The sequence below is a fragment of the Xenopus laevis genome, chromosome 6S (assembly GCF_017654675.1).
Source record: "Xenopus laevis strain J_2021 chromosome 6S, Xenopus_laevis_v10.1, whole genome shotgun sequence".
Lineage (NCBI taxonomy): Eukaryota > Metazoa > Chordata > Amphibia > Anura > Pipidae > Xenopus > Xenopus laevis.
The window spans coordinates 44,740,074-44,765,791 of NC_054382.1; the positions used below are offsets into that span (position 1 = coordinate 44,740,074).

The 25,718-nt window shown below is 37.9% G+C and overlaps 1 protein-coding gene across 1 annotated transcript in view; it reads left to right on the forward strand.

The window, feature by feature from the left end:
* Nucleotides 1–20,572, forward strand: part of col6a6.S (collagen, type VI, alpha 6 S homeolog) — an 83,457-nt gene extending 62,885 nt beyond the window's left edge. The window contains exons 27-38 of the mRNA XM_041567543.1: nucleotides 910–960; nucleotides 1,268–1,303; nucleotides 2,651–2,713; nucleotides 3,326–3,385; nucleotides 4,084–4,119; nucleotides 6,002–6,038; nucleotides 6,257–6,268; nucleotides 8,529–9,022; nucleotides 11,000–11,087; nucleotides 12,159–12,782; nucleotides 15,773–15,854; nucleotides 18,952–20,572. Of these exons, the coding sequence (XP_041423477.1) occupies nucleotides 910–960; nucleotides 1,268–1,303; nucleotides 2,651–2,713; nucleotides 3,326–3,385; nucleotides 4,084–4,119; nucleotides 6,002–6,038; nucleotides 6,257–6,268; nucleotides 8,529–9,022; nucleotides 11,000–11,087; nucleotides 12,159–12,782; nucleotides 15,773–15,854; nucleotides 18,952–19,132 (1,764 nt within the window). The 3' untranslated portion in view covers nucleotides 19,133–20,572. The remainder of the gene's footprint in view (nucleotides 1–909; nucleotides 961–1,267; nucleotides 1,304–2,650; nucleotides 2,714–3,325; nucleotides 3,386–4,083; nucleotides 4,120–6,001; nucleotides 6,039–6,256; nucleotides 6,269–8,528; nucleotides 9,023–10,999; nucleotides 11,088–12,158; nucleotides 12,783–15,772; nucleotides 15,855–18,951) is intronic.
* The last annotated feature ends 5,146 nt before the right edge of the window (nucleotides 20,573–25,718 follow it).

Sequence of the window (25,718 nt, forward strand, 5' to 3'; positions counted from 1 at the left end):
CACTCACATCGTTTTAATTTAGTTTTTTAAAAGGTAAGCACTATGCTCCCTTTCATTCTGTCCATATATTTATACATATCAATTAGAGGTTACATGACTATCCGAATACGCATGGAGCATTGCATTGTTAATAAGAGACAACCTGGGTAGTATGGTTTAAGTCAGTGGTCCCCAACCAGTAGCTCGCGAGCAACATGTTGCTCACCAACCCCTTGGATGTTGCTCCCAGTGGCCTCAAAGCAGGTACTTATTTTTGAATTCCAGGCTTGGAGGCAAGTTTTGGTTCCATAAAAACCAGGTGTACTGCCAAATAGAGCCTCTTGTAGACTGCAAGTCCATATAGGGGCTACCAACAACAGCCAACAACAGCCCTTAATTGACATCCCCATGGAATTTTTCCTGCTTGTGTTGCTCTCCAACTCTTTTTTACATTCAAATGTGGCTCAAGAGTAAAAAAAGGTTGGAGACCCCTGGTTTAAGTAATACATTTCAATATCTGCAGTCTGCACACATTTGAGAATATGTGAAAAGGAGTATCATAAATAACTTACCTACCAAAGAACTTATCTTCTTTGAATTTACGCTGAACATTGGGAAACAGTCCCCAAGTGGTGACGGGACGGGAGTTGGGTTTTACATTGGATTTGCAATATTTTTTTATAATACCTGTACTACACTCTTGGAATTCTTTAAGCACTTAATTTTGTGCCTGATGGTCTGATGCAGATGAGGTATTCATTATTCTGAGTTGTGAAAATATAAATAAAGTAGGACTAAAGCCCAACTGGCATGTTGCTTGCACCGTCTTTTTATTGAATTTTTGATCGCATGCACATTTTCATATACATATACTGTATATATACACATTTTCTTCTATTTTCTTCTTGTATTTATTCTTACTTTCTACAGGGTGACGATGGAAGATCTGGTTATGGTAAACCAGGAAAAAAAGGATTAAAGGTGATTACATACTGAGTTACTACTTTATTCATACTAAATTTTTCTACATGTGCATATAATTAATTCAAGACTAGTCAAATGCAGTTTGATGTTTTTTCCACTTCCTTGTGCTCTAATGCACAAAAGATATCTGCACTGGATATTTGTACCAAGTATCTTCAAAGTACAGTATATGCCATCCAACAGTATCTGTCTGAGATTGATGTGCATGCCAATAGAAATCCTACAGCAATCCACAGTGAAACATTTTGCAAAAACAAAAATAAGGACCATCAATATTTATTCAGTGCCTATATTCATGTTACAGGGGCAACCAGGATTCCCAGGGGAATCAGGTTTTATGGTAAGTAAATTCTTCAAATGCTAATGGGAAACAATAATCTGTTTTTATTATTTAACCTAATAACATGCACATCCCTTTTCCCTATTGTGCCTAGTAAACTAGTGGAGTTGTCTGTCATCCAACAGCTGTGATAGTAATAGTTTGGGAAGGCTGATAGTTAGTCCCCAAAAGTAGGTGCTCTGTCTATGGACATTCCTTGGTAAATACTGTACTATTGTTCTCAGGTTGTCAGCACTCTGGTAATATTTATCATTTAAAAAACAGCAAACCACATTACAGCAACACTTCAGATATAACTGCATAGCAACATGTAGTATAGGTCAGGTTTACCATGCTTAAATTGTTTATCAAAATTTGTTGCGGCAAATTCACTAACCTGCAGAAATTCACCAACGACGGCTTCGCTCACATCACAACACTTCGCCAAGCGTAGATTCGCCAGGACAACTCTAATTCACTAAAATTCGAAGTGCGAATGTGCGCTACCTTTACTGCACCAAGCAAAGTGAAGTTGAGCTAGCGTTGGCTAATTTGCATACGGCGGGAAGTTAAATTTGAATGGACCTATATGTTGCAGCAAATACATTACACTACACAAGCCCAGTAAACCTTAATAAAATAAAATAAAGTTGTTACTGTATATTGCCCTACACATGAGCCTAGTGTATAGTTTATGTGCCATATGTTAGGAAATGTATGGGGGAGCCCGGGTACCCAAAAAAATTTTTACGGACCTTTGCAGCCTATCACCCTGAAAAAGTAAAAGACGCTAGCATTTTTTAGGACTTAGAAAATTTTTCAACTAAAAATTGAAGAAGCCCTATACATTCCATTGCACTTCGCCTGGTCTGAGCTGGCGAATGCAAGTGTGGCGGAACAGGTAACGTTGAGTAAAACGCACATCTTAGTGAATTTGCAAAATACTGGTCTTTTGTCAGAGCAAAACTTCGCCTGGCGTAACAGTGCGAAGTAGCGCTAGAGCCTATCTCCTTTGCTAGCAAAGTGACGCCTGTGCCCGTTAGTAAAGTGGCGAAGTGCTGAAATGACGTCACACTTACCCTTTAGTGAATTTCCCCCTTTGTCTCCTGTTGTGGTCAGCAGCGCAGACGCCGTCCATGTAGATGTGGAGGAACCAACCTGTAAATACACACACAAATACAAATCTTTCAAAGTAAAATTAAGAAAGTAAATTAATTATTCTGTATAGTTTGTTTCATTCTACATACAACAGTAAATGGGGCATATTGAAGATGCTGAATGTGGTGCTAGTTCATAATTTGTTATAAATGCCTACAGTATATTCCGTGCTGAGTTTATGTCATGGAGAACTCTTTATGCATATTATAGGGATCAAACGGAGATTCTGGGATGGATGGAGGAAAAGGTCTAAAGGGATACAAAGGAAACCCAGTAGGTATCATTTTTCTTTATAATTTAGCTACATTTTGTACCCGTTTTTTAAACTCGTCATCACCTCTTTTTATTTTTCCCATGTACTGTGTTCATGCACCTCTTTATCTCTATGCAGATTAAGGACATATGCTTTTTGCAGGACATGGTCCTTGCTCATATTGTTTTCTAGTTAGGGCACTATATTTTTTACTGTGTGTATTACCCTGTAGACAAATAAGGTATGAAGAAGGTTTTTTTGCAAACTGATTGTAGAAAGATGAGTAACACAGTACTCTCATTCATAGACAGTGGGGCAATAATGTACTGGTTTATGCACTGTTTGATTAATCCCTGGTTTACTTCTTCAGGTACTGAAAAACAGAACACTAGAGTGGTCATGTTTAATTAAACTTGCACCATTTCTTTAAGCTGATACCAGTTGCAGGAAATGTATAGAGTATATCATCAAAGTTCTTCTGGGATAGACTTTTTGCCTGTTTTTGTAAAGCAGAAAATTTAGGCTATATCACCCAAGAATACCTGTAAGATATAGGTTATACACTGGAAATTAGTTATGTAAACAATCAACTATGAGATTTTCTTATTAGTTTATATGTTGTATTTGTCTAGGGTCCTTCATCTAAAGGGGAAGATGGAAGTCGAGGTATTCCAGGGCACCCGGGTCGAATGGTAAATACTTTAAGGGGGTTATTTTACTAAAATCAAAAAATTTCGACTATTTTGTTAAAAGTTAAACCGCTTTGACCAAACTCCGGTGCATACTTTTACAGTATTTATCAATACATTAACTCAAATAAATAAAGGTATATTCGATCTAACAATGTCAATGATTATCTGACACCCAACTGCTGCATGAAGAGAGAATGAAGAGAAACAGATGCTGAGAGAGGGATAGTGAAGATAAACTTGATCATTTCAGAAACAATGCAGAAAAATCCGTTACCATGGAAGCCCCAAGTCCTGAGTATTTGGGTAACAGGTCCCAAAGCTGTACTTAATTTTTTCCAGATTTTTAAAAACTGTATGAAATGCTGGGCGTGATAGTCAACAAATAAGAAACTCAAAAAATAAAATGTTGCATAATGAACACAAATTAAATTACAATTTAATATACATGAATTGCAAAAGTTATTTGTAAATGTAATTTCTATTGGAATCATTATCTGCTGTTTTCTGCACTGCTCGCATTGGGACTACATGTACAATGTTGCAGTCACCAGCTCTCCTTGAACCTACAATGTCAAACTACGTTTGCTAGTATGCATCCAATATATGCTACTGGTCTTTGCTACAATTGAATTAGGGCATTTAAATTAGCATCTTAATTAGCAGCAGTTCACAAACAAATACATTGTCTGTTTTTTTAGGGAAGAAAAGGAGACCGTGGGCCCTCACCAACTTCTGTATGTATTTTTTTTTTTAATTGCACTAGTGGTTATTTTTATTCACAACATTTTGTTATGGTTTTTACACTTAATAAATATTAGAGAAATTAGTGAAAAAAATAGAAATTAGAATGTTAATAAATAGGCCCCTAAGTGTTTTACAATCAAAATCATGTGCCTTTTCTAAGCTCAATAGTTTGGTAGCAATAAATGGGTCTACTTAGTCTGTATGAATATACACGCATGCTGGTATACTGTGAGTCTCCAGTAAGAAATAATCTATTTATGTTCGTACATCAGCTTGCAGCATTTGTGGTTGTACAGTACAAGCTATAAATATTTTAATACATGTTAAATTGGCATGGCACAATGTACTAGCCTTGATCATAACACCCTAATTTCTTTATAGAGCACAAATCATTAGGGGATGTAAACAAAAAATACAATTTAACTAATAACTAACAAAACTTTTTCCAAGCTTCTTTGTAATATACGCTTAATTAAAATCTTCAGTGGTTTAGACATGTTTTGTAAATGTAAAAAAGAGAAAAGTAAGTGATTTATTAAGGACAAGCTGGGTCTCTGATGCATGCATTTGATGTGCTAAAGTTTGTTCTCTGGGTCTGGATGAGGAAATGGTCAAAACAATGACAAACAATTGATTATTTTATTTGGGTTTATGTCCATAAAACACCACTAAAAAGCAATTCCAGTGCTTGCTGGTGTACACAAATTAACACTCCCCAGCAAGATGTGTTTGGTTGATGCTCAGTTTTTTTGTATGTCTGCCAGTGCTGCTGATTATATAGTATGAAGTTTTGTCAGTCATGTATGCAGGTGTTAAAATGTAATCTACTGGTGTCAGCCAATACATGCTGCATCGCTCCCCGCTGTTCTGATTGTTTGAGCTGTTGGGCTGAAGAAATAGTACAATACAAAGTGCCATTACCATGTATGTCGCCTTATGCAGTATCCAAACTGCCAGATACAGTACTGGATGGTGGGATCTCTGGTTGCATAGAGGGATGTAAACTGTAGTTATCTCAGAAATGTATTGTATCTAATTGTTGTAGCCTTGTTGTTGTAGCTACTTGCAATTAATAGAACATTTAGGTTAATCTATTTTTTATGTATTATTTTATAAAATATGATATATTGAAAAAATTCACAGTAAAAAACAAAATTGCACCCTTTAGACTTAGCATCATTCACTTAGTACTTGCACCTATCTGCACTCTACACACTGTGCTTGTTACATATGTATCATCTGGCACAAGAAGCAGGACACAGCGCTCAGAACTACAAGGGATCAAAGTACAGGGTGTCCAATGCATATTGTACCACAGACACTCCTTGTTCCTCATAAAGGTTCACGCATGTGGGCTCCCATGACCACGGGCTGCCTTTTATGGCAAGTGCCTACAAGTGCAAATGCTGGAAGTCCCTGATGACTATTTCTAATAGTATACAGGTATTGGATCCGTTATCCGGAAACCCATTATCCAGAAAGTTCTGAATTACGGAAAGGTCATTTCCCATAGACTCCATATCCAAATAATCCGCATTATAAAAAGTTAATTCCCTTTTTCTCTGTAATAATAAAACAGTACCTTGTACTTGATCCCAACTAAGATATAATTAATCCTTATTGGAAGCAAAACCAGCCAATTGGGTTTATTTCATGTTTACATGATTTTCTAGTAGACTTAAGCTATGAGGATCCAAAATACGTAAAGATACGTTATTCGGAAAACCCCAAGTCCTGAGCATTGTGGATAACAGGTCCTGTACCTGTATCTCTGTCAGTGGGTCATTTTTCGGTATCACGTTAGAGTGTTGCAAATGTAACCTCTCTCCTGATTTGTTACTTAAGATTTTTTTTTGTTTATTTGTTATATAGGCTTGTGAACTAATTGAATTTGTGCGTGATAAATGCAGTGAGTATGTTTTCTTCTACTAGTGTTTCTCAAAAGTGTCATGAAAAAAAACCCATTACAGCATCTATTCTGCAAATGGTAGGAAAAAACGCAGTGCAAGCATTAAGATTCTTCAAACAAAAGACAAATCCTACATATAAATAGCATTTTAACAGTTAACATTTTGATAAACCTTGAAAGTTAATGCCTGTTTTTTTTTTTTTTTATCCCTCTTTTAGCATGTTGCCAAGGTAAGTTGTACCACTGCTGGACTGAATTACACAAATCAATAAATGCATGCTAAAATCTAGAATGTTGTGTATTTTGGGACATCAAAGAATAAAAATAGAGCTTGCCACAGATCCAACTGAATCAATTGGTTTCACTTCCGGCAGCAACATGCAAGACAAGATTTGTATTATTCCTGTGTATATTTATAATGCTCTATGTAGCCATACTTGTGAATTATCACTTTTAATGGGTGACTTCCAAGTTGGACATAATTGTTAGGGGATAAGATACAGTATAAGTTAAGATATACAAGCTGCTGGCTCAGCCCCTCCAGACTGAGTTGGCAGCTCATCAGTCCATGCATGGGTGGGGCTCTAGGGAGGTCCTGTCCAATTGGTAGCTGGCTGAAAAGTGACTTGATTTAAAATATTTGTTTTTATATACATTTATTGTTTTGTCTAAGGGGCAGATTTATCGAAATTCGACCATCGAATTTGAATACTTCGAATTCGAATATCGAATTCGAAATTTTTTCATCGAAATTGGGCATTCTGCGGTTGAAGTAAAATCGTTCGATCGAACGATTAAATCTTTCGAATCGAAAAAAAAACGTAGAAAAATGCTGTAGAAGGTCCCCATAGGCTAACATAGCACTTGGGCAGGTTTAATTTGGCGAAGTATTGAAGTTGAAGTTTTTTTAAAGAGACAGTATTTCGATTATCGAATATTCAAACTATTTTACTTTGAATCGATTTCGAAGTAAATTCGAAGTCGTAGTATCCTTTTTGATGGTCGAAGTATCCAAAAAATTACTTAGAATTTCGAATTTTTTTACTTAGAAAATTCCTTCGAATTCACTTCGACCCTTGATAAATCTGCCCCTTAGTGTTATCAGACATAAATGAATATACTATAATAAGATAATTTTCTACATAGTACGTTATCAACAAAATGTTTTTTGTTTGTGAAGTCAACTGAACACAGCTCTTCTGTATGTTTTCAAAGTAAAAAAAATTCAAGAAACCCTTTTTACGCTTTGATTGATATGCCCCTAAAATATCTGGACATATGCCAGGGACTAAGATACCAATTTTGAGCCCTGTAGTTCTTTAGCACTTGCTTCTAAGATCTTTGTAAACGATTCCTTATCTTTTCTACAACTCAATTAGCATCCGACAGTCCTGAGATGGAAATAACAATTGTTTGGTCACGGTCAGTCAGCATTCAGATCCCGAGCATTCTGGATAACAGGTCCCATATCTGTATTATTATTGTAGTAACCCAAGCAGGTACGGTAGTTTATATTAAGAATACTGTACATGTTTGTGTAAGGTGGCCTGTATTCCTGACTGATTTCCATGTATGGTATGTATTGGTCAATTTTGGGATTGGGCAGGTTTAACAATCAAATCTTCCAATTTATATGCCAGTTTATGGTGTATTAGAAAATGTGGAAGTGAGCTGCATCTCCTCTTTATTTCCTGTTGTTTGGTGCTGTCTTCCCCAATAATCAGAACAATAGATTATTTGCCTTTGTATGCTCTTTGGCTGTTTGGCACATTGGGGGGTTAGTTGGATACCCTGTGGGGTCGCTTCGCTTTGTGTACCACCCAACTATTTCAAAATTTATATTAAAATAAGAGATTTTAAATAATTATAAACTCTCCGTCATGGCTAATCTGCATCCCAACAACTTCCTTTTGTCTTTAATGGTCTCCAGCAAATTTATATGGCTATATGTATTGTTTTTCTCCTAAGTGCTGAAACAAATTGCCTATTATGATTTATTAGTATTAGGGAGTTATTTATCAAAATCTGAAAAGTTCTCACTATTTTCGGAAAACTATTCAGACAAATTTTGCACAGACTCCCCCCCCCCTATTTATAAATACATTTTTTTCATATGTGAAAAAAGTCACGATAAAATGGTAAAAAAAAATCAGAATCCTATGATTTATTCGGATTTTGCCCCCGGAATCAGAAGTCAGAAAATATTCCAGTTTTTAATGGAACATCTGCCATTGACTTTTACTTGTTCTCAGCAGGTCTGAGTTGGAGTACTTTTTTCATCAGACTTTTAACAGCATCGGACTTTAACCAATCCCGAAAAAAATCTTTTTTTTCTCCAAAAAAATTGTATTTTCCCCTTTAAAAGTCTGACTAAAAAAAATTCTAAGCTCAATGTTCTCAGGATTTCCTTCTTGTAATATTTATGGTTTCAAGAGGAAGTCCTGTGAAAATGAATGGCGAAACATTAACATTATCATTTAATTTCTCCAGGAAAACCCCCATGCCCTGTGTATCCTACAGAATTAGTTTTGGCTCTAGATATGTCGAGTGCAGTGACCCCAGCCATCTACACAAGAATGCTGACACTGACTAAAGATATTGTGAGCAACATTACGATCAGAGCAAGTAACTGTCCAGCAGGGGCTCGTGTGGCAGTCGTGTCCTATGATTCAAATATCAAGCACCTCATACGATTCTCTGACTTTCATATCAAGGAAAAGCTGATAAGAGCTGTGGAAAGTATTCCTCTGGAGAAGTCCTCCCAAGGCCCTGATGTTGGTGGTGTCATGAAGTTTGTAGCAAGAAATATTTTTAAGAGATCCCTGCAAGGCTTTACAGTAAGAAGAATCACAGTGCTCCTCAGCAGTGGACGTTCTGAAAATGCTGATAACATCAACACGGCAGTCATGGAATACGGTGCTCTCGGTATCATTCCAGTAGTGATTGCATTCAACTCAGCCCCTCTTATCAAGCGTGCCTTTGAAGTAAGAAATTGTTTGCATTGTAAAATTTTACAACATTTTCTGACATTTCTTAAGTTCAACCATTTTAATAGATAGTTGTAACACGTTTTTAGCAAATTCCATGTTCTTTTTCCAACCTACTTTACCATATTTACCATTGTTTAATTGTCCTCTACATTTCCAGCTTCTATACTATTGTACAGATCCCCTAGGTTGTCTTTGAATGGATTCCCTGTCTCCATCCCTATATTTCATCATTCTGTACTACTAGCGCTAGTGCTACTTTTGGGGAATTCAGATCTATTTTAATCTTCTAAATCTTAGGCTATTAACATTTAGTTTTTTTTCCCCACATCCTAAATAAAAAATTGATCTGATAATATAAGGTTATAAAGTCATGTAAAGAAACCAGGGACATCTAAAGAGAGTCCAGCTAGTAGGGCTGCACTCATTCTATTTCATTTAAATTCATTTTCAGCCATTGCAGCCTAGCAACTTGTTTTTATTAAAATTTTAGCCAATGAGATGGAAACCTTATAATGCCAATGCCATTTTTATAGGTGGCTTCAAAATCTATACCCTGAGCTGTAAGAAGGACTCCAGAAGATCTTTTATCATAAAAAGATTTTCAATGTCAATATATTTAAATTCTGGATATTTACTCGGCTAAACCTGTACATGACATCTGTCTACACTTGCAAAGGTCCAATGATATTACCCTTGTAGGAAACCCTCTCAGAAAGAGCTGTGGGGCAGAAAGGCATCAAGCAAGTAAAATATCAGTAGATGATCAACATAGACATCATCTTGCAGGAGAACCATCATAAAACTTTTCATTTTAATATTTCAATAACAAAGTCATAACGTTTGAAGTAGTCGTTGGAATGATTTTGCTTGTCTAGGGAATATGATATAAATTCAAGTTCTCCAATACAGTGTTAGGAATAGTCCAGGCAGTAAAAATGTTACTGTCAGCCAGAATGTTCCTACAATGAGGAGATACGTCAAAAAGAGCAGGGCTGTCCGGCACTCAAAGGGCTCCACAGGACCAAAATATTTTTAGTTAAAAAATATCTTTATTAGCCAAAGTTAAAAAATGTATACTTGCATCTCCATCCGTCCTACGTGTTTCGTTACCAAAAGGGCACTTAATCATTGGCTATCTCTTATAATAAGGAGCACATTCAGCTAAAAAGTGACAGAAAAACTCTGAAGCGGTGTCACTGGCTAACTGAAACAGCAAATTGCAATTGTCATCCAAAAAGGTGGCTCCTTATCACAGTACGTTTATAACGTTCCAAGGAATGACATAACAAGTGTATTCTCCCTTCATATTAAGTGGTGCGGTGGTGTTTAGAGATAATTGTTAGTTGCACCTAACAACTACCTCTTAGGTGGGAGAGGGTTACAGGCCAGAAGCATGGTTGTAGGGTCATATGTTTCAGTCCTCTTTATTTTGTCAGGTGGAGATCACAAGAGAACAACTATACTGTGTAGGGCCTAAACTCATGATGCCCATGGCCCCAACCTGTGACAATTTTTATTATCCAAACGGTAACATAGCTCTCTTGTCCTTACCACCCCACACCTCTGAAATGGCAAACAGGAAAGTGGACTTACATACTGTATACAGAAACAAAAGACATAGGAGAGATAGTGGTGGTGGAATCACATGTGATTTTTTATAGTAAGATTGGGATTAGTTTACTTCTAGAACTTTCTACTGTACCATATATATATATATATATATATATATATATATATATATATATATATATATATATATATATATATATATATATATATAAACCTAAGCTCTTCTGAAAATTGCACTCCAAATGCACATTGGAGTGTTTCTTTTATGACCCTTACAGGCTCAATTTCTGTAAATAATTTCAAAAACTCAAAGGATCTCATGTGAAAATGGATACAATTATTTGGCTTCAACAGATCATTTTTAAAAGAAACCCATGTTTTATTATTGTTATTTCTTTACAGATGGACGCAACAGGAGCTTTTGAATTGATTGAAATCAAACCAAATGTGGATCCATTAAAAAATTTCAAGTTGTGCACTCTGTGTTTTGGTAAGAAACATCACATTCCCAACCAGTAGGATTTGCTGTAACTTTGCTAGAAATTGCACTGCCCAGGAAAGGCTTCATTAGGACTCTCTAGTATACAGTATATACAAAGGGAAGTGATGCTTACTGATCTTACAAGCAAACCCTTCTTACTTTCTGCTCTGATACAGGCATCTAGAGCTTAACAATACAAGTTCCATCTAGAGCTTAAGAAGTCAAGTTCCTGCACATGATTCGGCAAAATGCTGAATGTATAATTGAAGCACATCAGTACTTGCCAACTTTAGAAAGATATCAGACACTGTTCTTGACACAGGGCCTGTACAGCCTGAAACATGTTATTTTGATATACCTGTAGAATCATCTTGAGTTAAACTTTTTATAGAATGTGCTGCTCCCCTTCTATAATATAGAGCAGGGCCAGTGGGGAGAACACATCATACACTGGTTGCCCAAAGCCCAATATGGTATTTGGTACAAAATGCCTGCCAGTCACATTTTGTCTTTATTAAAGCTAATTATAGGTATATATGTCAGATTAGCTTAAAATGTATGCAGTATATCACCTTGAAACTTGCACACTTGCATCATATTCATTTCTTGCACAAGTTTAACAATTATTAGAAACTGCTTGTTACCCAGATCTCTATAACTTAGGACCTAGGCTTAGTAAAACCAGTCACACTCTAAATATAAAATATTCTGGCACATTTAGCCCTATAAGTATAATATCTGTACAAGGAACCTGTGTGATCTTCCCCCTCCTTTGGCAAACTAGAAGGTATCTAGAAGGTACTGGATCCCAGAGCAGGTTAGTATACTGTTTAAAATAACATTAAGAATATATAAAAAATAGTCGTAAAACCAATTTCAATGTAAATAACAAAAATGTTCAGATTGATCTACTATTTTGTAAGTAAACAAAAATATATCAGTCAGAATAAACTTTTGCTATACAGTATATTGGGCTCAGATGGCTAACTATAATTAACAAACCTTTTCCAGTACGGGAAATGTGTAATGTCAAAGCAAATTTTGCTCCATCTGTGGTTACGGGTTTTGTGTTTTTTGCAGACAGATGTCGACCAGACAAGTCTTGTGGTGACAAACTGATTCAACAAAAGTCATCTGTGGATGTTGCATTTCTTCTTGATAGTTCATACAATGTGAAAAATGACGATTTTGAAGCAGCAAGGGAATTTTTAAGCAATATGATTGATCATTTTGAAATTGAAGGATCAACTTCCGACAGGGTAGCACTTGTGACATTTAATGAAAGTTATCATGTTGACTTTAACTTGTTATCCTATGACAACAAAATTAGGATCAAGAAACACATAAAGGAAAGTGTTCAACAGGTCAGTGGGCAACCTGCTCTTGGCTTATCGCTACAATATACAATTGAGAACATTATGGCAAAGACACCTAACCTGAGGAAACACAAAGTCATCATTATTATATTGTTTGGAGAGACAAGCCAGTGGGACAAGCAGACACTGAGTGAGGCCTCTCTAAAAGCCAAATGTGAAGGATATGCTTTGTTTGTGCTTTCCATTGGTAGATCACACAATGACACTGAACTGACAGAGCTTGCTAGTAAACCTTTGGACCATCACTTACTTGAACTTGGCAGAGTCCACAAACCAGACCTTGTGTATGCCAATGGATTTCTGCAACAATTTCTGAATTATGTGAGAAGTAAGTATAAGTAGGACATCACTGCCTTCTTTCTCTTCCAAAGTATTTGTACAAATGGATTTTGTCTATTGTTGCCCTTTCCCACATTTGTTGGAAGAATTTCAAAGAGGGAAAAAAATGTGCACATGTGGTTCACATGTGCTGCTGACACTCTCAAAGCCCTGTTTTTGAGTGTATATAGCCACGAGCATCACCAAGACCTTTAGAGAGAAAGAAAGAAGACAAATTTCCAAGAAGTACCTATAGTATAAGTAATCAACAGTCTTAGCATTTTCACTTGGCGTATCTTTACTAGAACCATTAAAACTGAAACTACTCCATATTTGGTCCCTGCAAGATAGATCATTAGAGTGATTAACAGTATACAACCATTATGCAGGCAGTAAGGTAACTAGTGCACCCGGGCCCATGTCCAGGCCTGGCACCCCACCTATAGATATATATAGATATAGCTATAGATGTTGCATGATTAAAAAAACAGGGCAAAAGTAAGTGCAGCACAAGCCCTATTTGTTGAGATCATGTTGAACAATGGTGCATACTGCCCTTTAAACACTTTTTCCATTGATATTTGTTTATCGCAGGGACTTAAGGATAGTCAATTCATTGCTATTCATAAATGTGTCATGTTTTTATCTCCATTTTTTTGTGATGAAGTCCATCTGACGGACTTCCAGTGCTTAACCGCAAGTGATGTCTGTTCCTGATTCTTAGGAGCAAGCAGGCTGTGCCTATTGACACTGGCGCAAAGGTAACCCAGGAGCTACCGCCTGGTCTGGAGGTGGCAGCAGCTTCTGGATTTTCTTGTGTCAAAAGCCATAGCAGCCCTGTATAAATACGCTAGTGGTTTAAAGCTTAGGCAATGGCACATGATGCTAGCATATTTACACAGCGTATTATTATTAGTAATAGGGTGCACCTGCAGCAGGGGAAACTGACACAATAGACAAGGTGCTATACTGGTCTAAAAGTTAAATATAGAGTGGACCTTTACAGCCTCTAAAGCAACTTTAGGCAGAGGCAGGTATGAAGGGGTGGATTAGGCACCAGTGATAAGTTAGTTGTTTGCTTTTATATTTTCTTCAATATTTTTTCTTTGTTGTGTTCTGGACCTGGTAAGGTGCAGTGCAAGCCTGCACATCAGTCAGTAGTACTAGTATCCCTTATTTTATTTTCCTTAAAATATATATATTTTACTGTCTGCAGAAATTATTTCACGATCTGCAGGCTACAAAAATGATTTTACTGTCTGCAGAAATTATTTTACTTTCTGCAGGCTACAAAAATATTCTACTGTCTGCAGAAATTATTTCACTGTCTGCAGGCTGCAGAAATTATTTCACTGTCTGCAGGCTGCAGAAATTATTTTACTGTCTGCAGAAATTATTTCACTGTCTGCAGGCTACAAAAATTATTCTACTGTCTGCAGAAGTTATTTCACTGTCTGCAGGCTACAAAAATATTAAATATAAAATATATTTAAATATATATATAAAATATATATATTTTACTGTCTGCAGAAATTATTTCACTGTCTGCAGGCTGCAGAAATTATTTCACTGTCTGCAGGCTACAAAAATTATTCTACTGTCTGCAGAAGTTATTTCACTGTCTGCAGGCTTCAAAAATATTATACTGTCTGCAGAAATGATTTCACTGTCTGCAGAAATGATTTCACTGTCTGTAGGCTACAAAAATTATTTTACTGTCTGCAGAAATTATTTCACTATCTGCAGGCTACAAAAATTATTACAATGTCTGCAGGCTGCAAAATGTCTCTGTCTGCAATGCAGGCTGACAGCAAAAATTATTTCACAGACTGTTTCTGTTTCAGGCACAGGCTGGCTCTACAGCTGTTGCTGGGCCTGGCCGAGTGGTGCACCCTGTGCACTGCTGCTGCCCGACCCTTGGCTGAGCCTGAAGTTTTTAATTTTAAAAAAAACTGCTGCAGGATCGGGGGTGCTGGCTGCTACCAGTGGCTGGCCCCGTGCCCCCACCCTGCTTTCTAGCTAGCTGGGCCTGGGACTGAGACAGACAGTTAGGCAAGTTAGGCAGGATCGAAGGAAGGTGCAGGTAGGGCTGAAGCCTTAGTTAGCTAAGCAGTTTAAGCTAATTTAGGCAGGCAAATTGAATTGGCAGAAGAAGTCACTACGATGAAGAAAAATGCGTGTCTGTCTGTCACTGTGCAGCATCGGACCGCGTGTGCCAGATCGCGCCGCGCTCAACTCTATGAAGCCGCGGGTCAGTGACATCACTGGTGTGTGCCAAACGGCACGCCAATTCAGCCCGGCACAGAGATATTGATTGGCTGCACACACAGAGGAGTAAGAGCGACAATGCCGCATGACGCATACTTGCCTACAGTAAATTGTCTCCCAGTCCTCCCTAGGGGCCCAGTACAAACCCCATGGGCCCCTATCACTAATGGGCACCTAGGCTATAGCCTAGGTTAGCCTAGTGGTTAATCCACCCCTGATAGCAGCACCTGATTTGGAATAGCAGGCAGGAAGGACTTAGTGGTGACGAGCACAACATACAAAGTACAAAGTACCTTTAATGAATGGGGTTTAATGCACTGCTGGAAAAAGTGTGCACATGTAATTGCACTTATAGATGTCAATGAGCCCTGTTTTTTTACATTAATCCTTTACAATGAACTTGCATGGGGGATAAAATGAACTTGCTCCTGCAAGTAGGGCCGGTAAAAACGATGGCTGATCCCAATGTTATTAATAGGGAAAAAAGATAAATATATAGGAAGGCCGGTATTTTTTTTCAGAAAAGGTGGCAACCCTACCTGCAAGTGATGGTTTTTATTGGCAACTCTGTACTACACAAGAGCCAGTACAATCAAGTCTTTTCAAGGATGTTTTGATCCTGATGTTTTTGATCTTTCTTCGCCATGAAGATATTGTGGGAAGGCTTCTATGTTTATGAGAGAATAACCTTTCCAAAGTCAACAATTAAAATCATAAAAATATGCTTTATAGCAGGAGGTGCTGGCAAGTATCCCCCAGCCGAACTCAGGAAGAAATGCTCAGCAGTTGCAGTGCCAGTCAGCAGAAGAAGAATGTGAGTGCTGTATATTGACATTTTTGTGAAATGCTAATTGATTTACTGTTAACAGTTTTATATTTGAAGAATTCTGAAGGGAACATAATAACAGATTTAGGCACCTTGAAAATGATAGCTTCCAGATATCAGGGTACCTTAAAATATTTTTTTTAAAAAATGGTTCCTGTAGACAGGGCCGGACTGGGAGAAAAAAGCAGCCCTATCAAAAAAAATCAAAGTAGCCCACTTCAGGCATGGGATTGGTTATCTGGAAACCCATTATCCAGAAAGCTCCAAAATACGGAAAGGCCATCTCGCATAGACCCCATGATAATCAAACAATCAAAATGTTTAAAATTGATTTCATTTACTCTGTTATTATAAAACAGAACCTTGTACTTGAGCTAAACTAAGATATTATTAGTCTTTATTGGGAGCAAAATCTGACTATTGGGTTATTTAATGTTTACATGATTTTCTATTACAATGCTAATAATGCCCAATCGCTGCGTATATAAGGCCATTCTCAAGGGCCAAAATTTTCTTTGGAATACAGCCCCCAGTCCAAAAGGGCCCAAATGTCAGTTACAAAAAATTATGCTCCAAAAATATTAAGTTCAGTATAAAAAATCAATATTTATTCAATACAAAATTTAAAAGAGTAGGCATACTGACCTATTGATCCTCCGCCTTACGCGTTTCATACCCACCGGTACTTAGTTACAGGTACATAGTGCATAATGCCTATGACTAAGTACAAGTGGGTATGAAACATGTAAGGCGGAGGATAATTTTTTGTAAATGATTTTCTAGTAGACAAAGTATGAAGATCCAAATTTTGGAAAGATCTGTTCTCCGTTAAAACCCCAGGTCTCGAGCATTCTACATGTGTGACATTGGCGACCAAACTCCCCCACCCACACAAGCTAAAAAGAAAACATTGGTGGTCAGGCCCCCCCCAATAAAATTAGGGGGGGAAAGGTGGTCAGGGCCTCCAATAAAAAGTAAAAAAAATTTGATGACCAGCCCCCCCAGTTAAAAAACCATTGGTGGCCCGCTCCCTCCATGTTAAAACAAACATTGGTGGCCAGCCCCCAACAAGTAAAAAACAATTGGTGGCTGGACCCACAAGTAAAAAAATAAAAACATTGGTGGCCAGGGTCCCCATTAAAATTTAAAAAAAAACATTGGTGGTCAGGGCTTTCAAAGAAAAAAAAAAGATCATTGGCGTTCAGTGGAAACTTTTAATATTTGGCACTTACAGGTTCCAGAAGTGCTGACACCTAGTGGTTACTTTCAACAACTGCAGTCACTAGAGAAATAAGCAACATCTAGTGGTGTTTGTCAACAACAGCAGCCTCATTACATCTACAGTATAGGGACAGCAGGCTGTGCTGAGAGGCCAGTGGGGCCATTTACATTGCACAGACAGTGGCCCAATGGGCATTTGCCCCAATTCACAGATGGCCAGTCCTGGCCTGCCTGTAGACCCTCATGCTTGTGCCAATTTGTTTTGTACAAGGTTTGCAGAGCAGATGCTCTAAAAGAAAAGGTTGTCCTAGTATGTTCATATATTGGAATAATAGTACAAAATTATTAATGGGAACCAGGTTAATATTGTTGGACTTGGAGAAAAGGTTTGATGTGTTTATGAGCTCATACAAACATTTTAACTTACTGAGCAAGGACAATAAGTGCCTTTCAACTAAAAATTGACAATAATGAAAAGAATACTTTTGGCACTTTTATGTGAGCGTGCCCTCTCTGAAAATAATGTACTGTACCTAGAAAATAAGTTACATTTTGCTTAAAAGTGGGACATTTATCAAAGGTCAGGTTGGGATTCCTGGTTTCAGAACTTTGAAACCCAGACAGGCAGTTATGAAAACAACAGACCTTGAATAAAACAGACTATCTGGTTCATAACTGGACGAGTGGTAACTGTAATAATAAGAGAGCGCCAACTCCCTTCTTATGCAATACCATATAAGCTAATGGGTAGAGTCAGGCTTTGACTTGAATGGGGAGTTGATCAGATCATTACCTGCCCTTGTGCTAAAGAAGTCAAGAATAATGATAACTTTTACAGTATTAAGTGCTCAGTAACTCAGACATTTCCCACACTGCAATGCAATGCAATCTATCATTGATCTTGGGAAAAGGAATCCATTTTGGATTTGGTTTCTGTGATGATGCAGAGCCCCACGAAAAGATGATAAATGATAAAAGCAGGTAAAATTCAGATGCTGGTTTGCAGTGTTTTCTTTTCCTTTCAATCAAAATCTGATTCCCTATTAGATTTCAGTTTTGCAGACAATGAGGTTGTATATTTGTTTTGTTTGTGCTGTCTTCACTAGATGGGGTGTGAGACTTATCTTCTATACATAGAAACATATTTATGTGTGTGATAATATGTGGAATAACAATTTTTTGCAAAAATATTATATATTATAATATTAATCACATGATTTAACACTGTTTATACAATTATATATTACAGGTTAATCATGAGCTACTTACTGTAATACATACAATTTGCACATTTCATATAAACCATCATAGATTTGTACCATACTGTAATGCTCAGGATGAAGGTCATTGCTTCCATTTACATTGTTTAGCCAGTGAAGATGTGTCAATGTAATTGTAAGCAAATTTGTAATTACTATTGTTCTGCCCTCCCCCCCCAATTCCCTGCCTGACCGTAGGCAATCTTTTCTCCTTACCCTATCCAGCTCACCAAATTTCTTCTGGCTTGGTGACCAATCTGTCCGCACCATATAATGGCTAGCCCCCTTATCTTTATCACCCCGCCCCTCAGCGGCCAGAAAATCTTTCTAAAACATGTGGTAATCCCAGGTACATGAGATGTTTTCTCCACTAAGTTTTTTGCAGCCAGCAGAACACCCCATGCTGCTGCAGTACTAGAATTTATATAAATAAGCTGCTTTGTAGCAATGGGGACAGCCACTCAACTTAATACTGGGCTTGAGGGTACATACAGGTTAAGGGACAAGATCGATATGTAGATATTTTACATGATGGCTTAATGGGAAAGACCTGTTGGGTATTCCTTTAAAAATCTTATGCTTGCTTGTTTGGTTTTATCAATCAGGCCGTCACAGACTGATGTGGAGGAAATCGGAAGATCAGAAGCCGAATATGTTTCTGATATGCAACTGGACTTTATCTCTCAAGAACAAAGCAGCAACATGGACAATCTAGCATTCCTGGACCTAGAAAGAAAGTTACTCAGGGCTGACTCTAGAGAAGCCCAAACAGATCACATCAGATAATACATTTGTGGTATATTACAACGTCATTCCAGTCATCTTTGTTTTTATATGTTTGTACTGTGAGCAATCCTCTTTTTGCATCTTCTTCCCCTTGCTGGCCCATGTGCAGCAGAGTTCAGCTCTTTATTATGCTATGCATGTGCACTCAATAAGAAGAAGGAAGTACCAAAGATTGCTCTTTGGTGTTCGCAGAAAAGTACCCCGGTCTGTATGCAGTTCTCTGCTAACAGGAGCTCCGGCCCGGGGGAAAAAGGTAAGTGATTACAACCACTGGTGGGTGCCTATCATTATGCCATCCCCTAGTGATTTCACCTTTCCATTCATATGACATACAGTACATATCATTTGCACACATAGGTAGAGTTCCAAGGTCCACTAAACTAGTAGAACATTAATGGGCTTATCTATAAAATATGTGAGATTTTAGAGGTTCTACTACTTTGAATAAAGTCACAATTTGAAAAACCTTGAATGCTTGCTTAATTATTAATAAATCCGAATATAAAAAACTCAATTCAAAACAGCCGTGGAAAAAAACACAATACCTCGAATTTGTGAGTTTAGAAGCTCAAAAAAAAAATCAAATTGTCAGTTTACAAGCTGAAAAAGACGTAAAAATCTCAAATTTAAAAAAAAATGCCTTTAATTTTGCCTATAGCGACTCCTATTGACGTCTGCATGAACTCGCAAGCTTTAAGATGCCGAAGGTTTCAAGTTTTTTTGTGCTTGATAAATACCAAACATTTGAGTTTGTGAATATATTATTGTAATGTATTTTTATGCAAAAAGATTTTTAAATCTCTGCAAAAATTTTGATACATCAGCCCCTTAATGCATTATATTTCTAAGGAATAAAAATAAAAAACATGTAACAGCAAGAGGGTTGCACAGGCTGCACAAATGATTCAAAAGATATGCCCTTGGTTATACTGTGTAAACCTTTTTAGAACTATACACATATTCATGTCTCCAGTTGGCCTTAATACATTAAAATGAGACCACAAATATCTTACTATATTATTGTGAGACAGGACTAAGGAGCAGACAGAACCAAAGTCTCTGAAAACTTGGGAAATTTGGGAAAGTGCCAAATTTCCTCATCTGTAGGGTTCTGTTTAAACCAATATTTTTGTTAATTCTGGAAGATAAATCAATGTTTAATGCAATGTAATGTCTGCACTGTTGCTGGTGCTACATTTAAAAGGGATTATATAGCAATGCAGTGAACATTTGCGGGACGATACACCATTCGTCAGAATCAATGGAAGCTCTTCTCCATCTGTTACTCAGAATAGAAGTATAGAAAATTAATTTAGCATTTTGTATTGTAACCAACGAGATGCCATACAAGTTGTATAAAGAAAATGTTTCTAAAATGTAGAAGAAAATTCTGTCTCTGCAACACATGATGCACTTTAAAATAAATGTGATGTTTCTTAAGGGGCCTGTTTCTGCATCATTTTCTAAACCAAGCAAAGTAAACAACGTCACTGTCAAATCAACAGTAAAAAAACCAAACATCTAGTTTTGTTAAACTTTGTTCTAATACGTCCATTAGTCTAATCGAAAGACAAAAATAGACGTCTAAAGCTTCTTGAAACAGCACAACAAAAAGTGTGACACGTTTTCTTACTTCCTTTGAGTAAACTTTTGAGTTTAACAATAAGTGACTTATTTCTAATAAGGAAGCACTCATCAAAGCCATTGATCATTAGCTTGGGTCACTAGCTCAGAAATGGATGGAGCTGACTGGATAGTTCAATAGGCATTCTACCTTTGCACATGAAGTTAACAGAGTCTACTGAGAAAAGATTTACACACACACACATACAGTCATATGAAAAAGTTTGGGAACTCCTCTTAACTCTCTGGAGTTTTGTTTATCATTGGCTGAGCTTTCAAAGTAGCAAATTCCCTATATATATATAACATGCCTAAAACAAATGGAAACAGTAGTATTTCAGCAGTGACATAAAGTTTATTGGATTAACAGAAAATATGCAATATCCATCATAACAAAATTAGACAGGTGCATAAATTTGGGCACCCCAACAGAGATTTTACATCAATACTTAGTTGAGCATCCTTTTGCAAATGTAACAGCCTATAGACGCCTCCTATAGCCTTTGATGAGTGTCTGGATTCTGGATGGTGGTATTTTTGACCATTCGTCCATACAAAATCTCTCCAGTCCAGTTAAATTTGATGGCTGCCGAGCATTGACGTCCTGCTTCAAATCATCCCATTGATTTTCGATGATATTCAGGTCAGGGGACTGTGACGGCCATTCCAGAATACTGTACTTCTCCCTGTGCATAAATGCGTTTGTAGATTTCGAAGTGTGTTTAGAGTCATTGTCTTTTTGAAATATCCAACCCCTGCGTAACTTCAACTTTGTGATTGATGCTTGAACATTATCCTGAAGTTTATTGATATTGGGTTGAATTCATCCGACCCTCGACTTTAACAAGGGCCCCATTCCCTGAACTAGCCACACAGCCCCACAGCATGATGGAACCTCTACCAAATTTGACAGTAGGTAGCAGGTGTTTTTCTTGGAATGCAGTGTTCTACTTCCACCATGCAAATCTCTTTTTGTTATGACCACTTGAAAAAGGGATTTCTTCCCGAAACATGATGTGATTTAATACCAATAAAGGGTGATTGCAGAGAAAAGTACTGCCTATGTTCCAGTCTGTTTCGACTCTTCATGCTCATGACAGATACACCATCTGCAGCAAGATGTTCCTGCAGGTCTTTGGAGGTGATCTTTGGGTTGTCTGTAAACACTGCATATGTCAGTCCTGTATTTTCCTGGCCACTCCATGTCAGCATTACTATGGGTTATCTGCCCTGCCCCCTACTAGACAAGTCCCTCCCCAATCAAATAAAAATCCCACAGCCTCCTTACCCCCTTGTCTTTTTCTTTTTGTCCTGTTTTTTCTCTTACGGACAGCAGGGGCAGCTGGCAGAAGTCCATATCCAATAAGTGTAAAGATTGGGGGAAAGAAGCCTGAGGGTTATTCATTCAGTAAAAACTGTTGCATGAAGCCCCCTCAGATATGGGTTTTAAAAATCCCATAGAAAGGCGATTCCTGGTTGATGGTTTGGCAGATTGTCACAGGGATCTGCAGAGTATACGGCTTGTTAGCTCCAGTTCGGTCGCCAGTTTCCAAAATGGCGCTTAGACGGAGGAGCAGAATGATGATGTCATCCAGCGCGTCAAAACGCCGGTAATAGTCTTGCGAATTGGCGCGTGTATTCAGCTGGCGACTATTCTTTTAGCAGACAGGAGGAAAGGTATGGCGACTATTTTTGCTGATGTGCTTGAGGTACTCAGGCTGCTGAGTAGGGTCTTTTTCAGTTATGAAGGATCTTGTTAGCTTTAATGCCTTTTCTAATGTTTTTTATTGCCAGAGAAAAGGTTGTTCGTTATCTCTTGCCGTGTGCTCTGCAGCCTTATTCCTGCCAGTTGCCCTTTTTGCTTGGTATGTAATGTTTTGTTTTTCAATTTAAAATCGCATATTGCTATATTTTTTTTTTATTTCATATTTTTTGGCCCTTTTTTTTTCTCTCTCTCTTTTTTCTCTCTCTTCTTTGTTCTTTCTGTGTAGCTTGCCCTGTAGAGATGACGGAGGTACTAGGCAAGAAAAGAAAATCCTCTTCTTCACTGCAGACTTGTACAGGCTGTTTTGAAACTCCACTTCCTGGAAAGAAATTCTGTCGATCTTGTTTTCGTCTTCTTGGGGGGAGTTCCAGTCCCTGCAGAGAGACGCCACTCAGGTCAGAGTTTTCAGTGCCTAGAGAAGAGGAGCACTCCTTTTCATCGTCGGAGGATGAGAGTGTATTAGAAGCTAATGTTTCAGACATATTTTCGGATGAGGATGAAGAAGAGGGAGAATCATCATCTTTTGATCTGTCATTAGTGCATCCATTGATTAAAGCAGTAAAGTTAGTTTTGGGAGTAGAAGAATCTGAAGAGTCTCAGAAAAAATCTAAAGATCTTCCATCTTCATCAAAGCCAAAAGAGGTTTTTCCTCTTTTTTCAGAAGTATCAGAGTTGATAACTATAGAGTGGGGAAAGGCAGCAAAGAAGATATCATTCTCCTCTTTGGCTACGAGATTTGCAAAGCTTTATCCTTTCAAAGAACAAGATACTAAAAGCTGGGATTCGGCGCCAGCAGTTGATTCGCCAGTGATACATTTGGCAAAGAAGACAATGCTGCCAATAGATGATTCGTCAGTCCTAAAGGATCCTATGGATAGAAGGATTGAGTCCGAGATACGAAAAGCGTATCAAGTAGCTGGAGCTTCCTGTAAGCCAGCAGTAGCGCTAGTGTGTGTAGCTAAGGCAGTGTCCCTCTGGATTGATAGTTTGGATAAAGCTGTGACAGAGGGATCCAATAATGTGGAGATAAGTACAGGCTTGGCAGAATTGAAGGTGGCTGTTGCATTCATGTCAGAAGCAGTGGTGGACCTCACACGTCTAGCTTCCAGGTCAATGGCGGTGTCTGTTTCGGCGAGACAGGCTCTTTGGCTTAGGGCATGGGGTGCGGATACGGCCTCAAAAATGAGTCTCTGCAATCTACCTTATGTAGGCGGAAGCCTGTTTGGTCCGAAATTGGAAGAAGTAATTGCCAAGGCGACAGGAGGAAAAAGCTGTTTTCTTCCGCAGCAATGGAAGAAACCAAAGCAGCCATTTAAAGGTTTTCTTTTTTGAGGCTCAGGAAGAGCAAGAGCTTCCTTCGGGGGCTCTACATATTTTTTCAAAGATACAGCCAGACAGTCATGGAGGGGAAGTCAGTCTTCGGCTAGCAGAGGAGGAAGATTTAGAAGAAGCAATAAAAGTGAAAGTAGACAATGCTACAGCAGTGGCTTATGTAAAAAGGCAAGGGGGGACGAAAAGTCCTCGTCTCATGAAGGAAGTGACTCCGATTTTGCTTTGGGCAGAGGAGAATTTGGAACATCTGACAGCAGTACATGTTCCAGGCGTTCTCAATCAACAAGCGGATTATCTCAGCAGAACCATGTTGTCAAAGCACGAGTGGAGGATTCATCCGCAAGTTTTTCAACTGCTGGTCAGAAAATGGGGTCTGCCAGATGTCCCATAGTAATGCTGACATGGAGTGGCCAGGAAAAAGAGAAATTTCCTATCATACTTACCGAAAATTTCTTTTCCTGGCCACTCTTCATGTCAGCAGACCCACCCATCAGAACTGAATTATAAAGACGAAAGGGTAAGGAGGCTGTGGGATTTTTATTTGATTGGGGAGGGACTTGTCTATTAGGGGGCAGGGCAGATAACCCATAGTAATGCTGACATGAAGAGTGGCCAGGAAAAGAAATTTTCGGTAAGTATGATAGGAAATTTCTCTTTTTTTCTTGGCCTGCCAGTCCTGGGTTTTACAGCAACTGTGCCTGTGGCCTGTCATTTCCTGATTACATTCCTTACAGTTGAAACGGACAGTTTAAACCTCCCCTAAACCATGATACTGAACAATCTTTGTTTTCAGATCTTTTGAGAGTTGCTTTGAGGATCCCATGCTGTCACTCTTCAGAGGAGAGTCAAACAGATGCACAACTTGCAATTTGCCACCTTAAATACCTTTTCTCATGATTGGACACACCTGCCTATGAAGTTCAATGCTTAACAAACTAATCCAACCAATTTGGTGTTACCAGTAATCAGTATTGAGCAGTTACATGCATTCAAATGCAAAATTACAAGGGTACCCACATTTTTGCACAGCCAGTTTTTCACAATTGATTTAATTTCATACAACTGAATACTGCTTCACTAAAAATCTTTGTTCAGAAAACACCCCAGTACTCAGATGTTCCTGGGAAATGAAAGACATACCACTGTTATCTTTTTTTGTTGAAAGTGGAGTAAAGTATTATACAGGCTGAGAGGGATTCCCAAACTTTTTCATATGACTGTATAGTGGCCATTTTTATTTGAAACCATATTTTTCTATGTTTTTGTTTTATATTTGCTGGATTTAACCTGACACAGAATGAATGTGGACACAGCAATATTCTATGTAGTACAAATAAACAACACTCAGATTTTTAATATTTAACTATATTCATTTAATTATTTTAAAGAAAAAAAATCTCAATCCAGAGGAACTTTTACTGAAATCGACACACTGCAGCTCGCTTTGCTGGAGGAGACCAACACACTGCAACTCTCTTTGCCAAAACCAACATTTTTGCCTCAGTGCCGTGATACAATGCTGCTCTCTTAGTCAGGTCTCACTCTTCTACGTAGAAAATAAGGGAGAAAAAAATCGTTAGAGAATTTAGGTTCTACAGGTGTCCATTTTGGCATTTACTTTGTTTTATTTTTGTTAGGAAGGAAGGGGAGCAGTAGAGGGACTGAATAGGAGAATCAGTTCAAAAGTGGTGTGAGAATCTGATTTTACAACAAATGTGATCTTTAGATCATGGCATTCTTCCAAAACTCAAGGAAACAAAGAAGAATGATGTTTTGGAAAGTGAATTACACCAAAATGTTTTGATGACGACTTCTGTGTTTTTCTGGACCTGACACACCTCTTTGCATCTCTCTTTGCTAACGACA